Here is a 2,035-nt window from a genome sequence, read left to right as displayed (position 1 = left end):
AGCGGCACCCGGCACCCCCTCCCCTCGGCTTCCCGGGGGTACTTTCCAGCACACGCCCCCCGCCCCGCATGTCGCCTACCCCACCCAGCTCTCTGCGGCGCCCGCTCCTTTCTTCCCTCTCCCGGTCCATCAGCGCCCCGGCGCGCGTCCTGGGCCGGGGAGGGGGAAGCTGCTGGAGGGGAGGGTGGGCACAAACACAAGAGTCTTCCAGGGAGGCCGGGAAGGAAACACCCCAACTGAAATGAACCCTCCTCCGGGCCGCGGAGGTTCGCAGGGCGGAGGCGCAGCCCCCCTAACCATGGCAGCATCACTACTGTCTGCCTCCCAGCTCCCTATTGTTCGCACTTTGCAAGGACCAGGAACCTCGCCCAAAGAAAGGAGACCGGGGCGAGGCGTTTCGGGTGGCTACCTGCCATTCTTCTCTCGCACCGTGCACGCAGGGGCCTCGGTGCGTGTGAAGGCACACGCGCGCGCACACGCGCACACACACTAGGAAGCCTGGATCACGCCCTCCTCGCCCTCCGCCCCTCCGCACTTCCTCCTGTCAAAACGCGGCGCTCGGCCCTCCCATCCCTTCGAGCTCTGGGGCAAAAGCAGGCTTTGCAACTAACCAGCAATTTGGCAAATAAAAAACCCCCACTAACGTCATATCTACCGGGGTGCAAGAACGGCCACACAGACCTGAGATTCTGCCCATGTCGCCCCATTTTGCAAACCGTTATTCGCCCCCCAACGGAGGGGGGGCGGGGAGCCCCACTTTATTAGACCTGGGGAAATCACGATCGGGGTGGCTACCCCGGGCTTTATTGTTCACTCTTCCAGGAGCCCGAGCTGACAAGCCCCTGCCCAGCTGAAACCGAGCCTGTGCGGTGGCTCCAAGGAGCCAAGGCATCCCCTGCTGCCCGCCATCGGGGACGGAGCGCTTCCCATCTCCATGGGCAGTCGCAGCGTCCCTGGGAGCCAGCGGCCCCGCTTCCAACGCCCCGGCACGTCAAGTGGAAGGGCGGGCGCGCTGGAGGGGCGCAGGGCGCTCGCTGCGGGGGGAGGCAGCCCGGGTCCACCGCAGCCCGAGAGGGCGCGGGTCCGGCAGGACAGCCAGGGCGATGCGCTCCTTAATCAGCTCCAGGAAAATGAGCACCCTTAGCATTCTCCGTACAATCGCCCGAAATAACAGTGTCCCTCGGGAGAGGAGTAGGGAGATGAAGGCAATGATCGAATCGTATTAAGAAGAAGAATTGTTTTGAAATGTACCTGCAGTTCCCAGGAAAAACAAAGTCCAGATGAGATCCGTAGTTTGCAGCATTGTAATCTGCTGGCCGGGAAGGGTGTTCTTGCCGCGGTAAATTCTGTGCCCCGGCTCCTTGCAGCGAGTGTGGACGGCGGTAGAGCAACAGACCTAGAGGCAGACAATTGCCAGGCTGAGTATGATTATTTTTGCAGAATTGTTTCCTGCCAGCGGCTGCCGTGCTGCGTTCACGCGCTGAGGGGAGAATGAGTGACAGTCCCAGCCTCAGCACACTCGCAACTCGAAGATCCTTGCGCTGGCCCGGGTTCGCTTTGATGGAACTTGGGATGGGAGCGCGGGGCGGAGGGCGGGGGTGAGAACCTCACTGTGTCCTTCCACCACGCCGGCCACAAATAGTGCCGAACATCAAGGAGGTAAGAGACCCGGGAGGCAGATGCGGCCGCCTGCAAAACGCGGCCTGGAGCAGCCTGCCCGAGGAAGCGGGCTCTTTCACGCACAGTCCTATAGGCAGAGCTGGGATTTCTTTTTTCCACACTTCTCCCCCCACGCCTCCGGTCCCTCCTGCCACCAGCCTTCCCTAATCAGGAGGCTGGATATTTTAATAACTAGCAAATAATAAAAACAAAATCGTAGGTGTCGTTAGGTTTTCAACGTTTTTTAATCTCTGTTAGAGATCCTAAAATCCTTGAAACACAAGGAAAGTCTAGGATTGTTTTTTTATTGTTGTTTTGTTTTTTTTTTAGGTACAGGAAATTAGAAATTAGGAGAGGGATAGGGATTGCTATGGCA

At 59.2% G+C, this 2,035-nt stretch overlaps 1 protein-coding gene across 11 annotated transcripts in view; it reads right to left on the bottom strand.

Annotated features, from left to right (window-relative positions):
* The window catches only part of NCAM1 (neural cell adhesion molecule 1), a 350,846-nt gene extending 349,213 nt beyond the window's left edge, over positions 1-1,633 (bottom strand). For 3 of the 11 annotated variants that reach the window (XM_015570327.1, XM_006773506.2, XM_015570328.1), the window contains exon 1: positions 1,252-1,633. In XM_015570327.1, the coding sequence (XP_015425813.1) occupies positions 1,252-1,303 (52 nt within the window). In that variant the 5' untranslated portion in view covers positions 1,304-1,633. Of the gene's footprint in view, positions 1-409; positions 446-1,251 lie in introns of those variants that run through there. The other 8 variants (XM_015570331.1, XM_015570332.1, XM_015570333.1 and 5 more) reach the window with 5 other exon arrangements.
* Between the last annotated feature and the right edge of the window lie 402 nt (positions 1,634-2,035).

Source organism: Myotis davidii, unplaced genomic scaffold, assembly GCF_000327345.1.
Source record: "Myotis davidii unplaced genomic scaffold, ASM32734v1 scaffold1025, whole genome shotgun sequence".
Classification (NCBI taxonomy): Eukaryota; Metazoa; Chordata; class Mammalia; order Chiroptera; family Vespertilionidae; genus Myotis; species Myotis davidii.
This window is presented reverse-complemented; position numbering and strand designations above follow the sequence as displayed.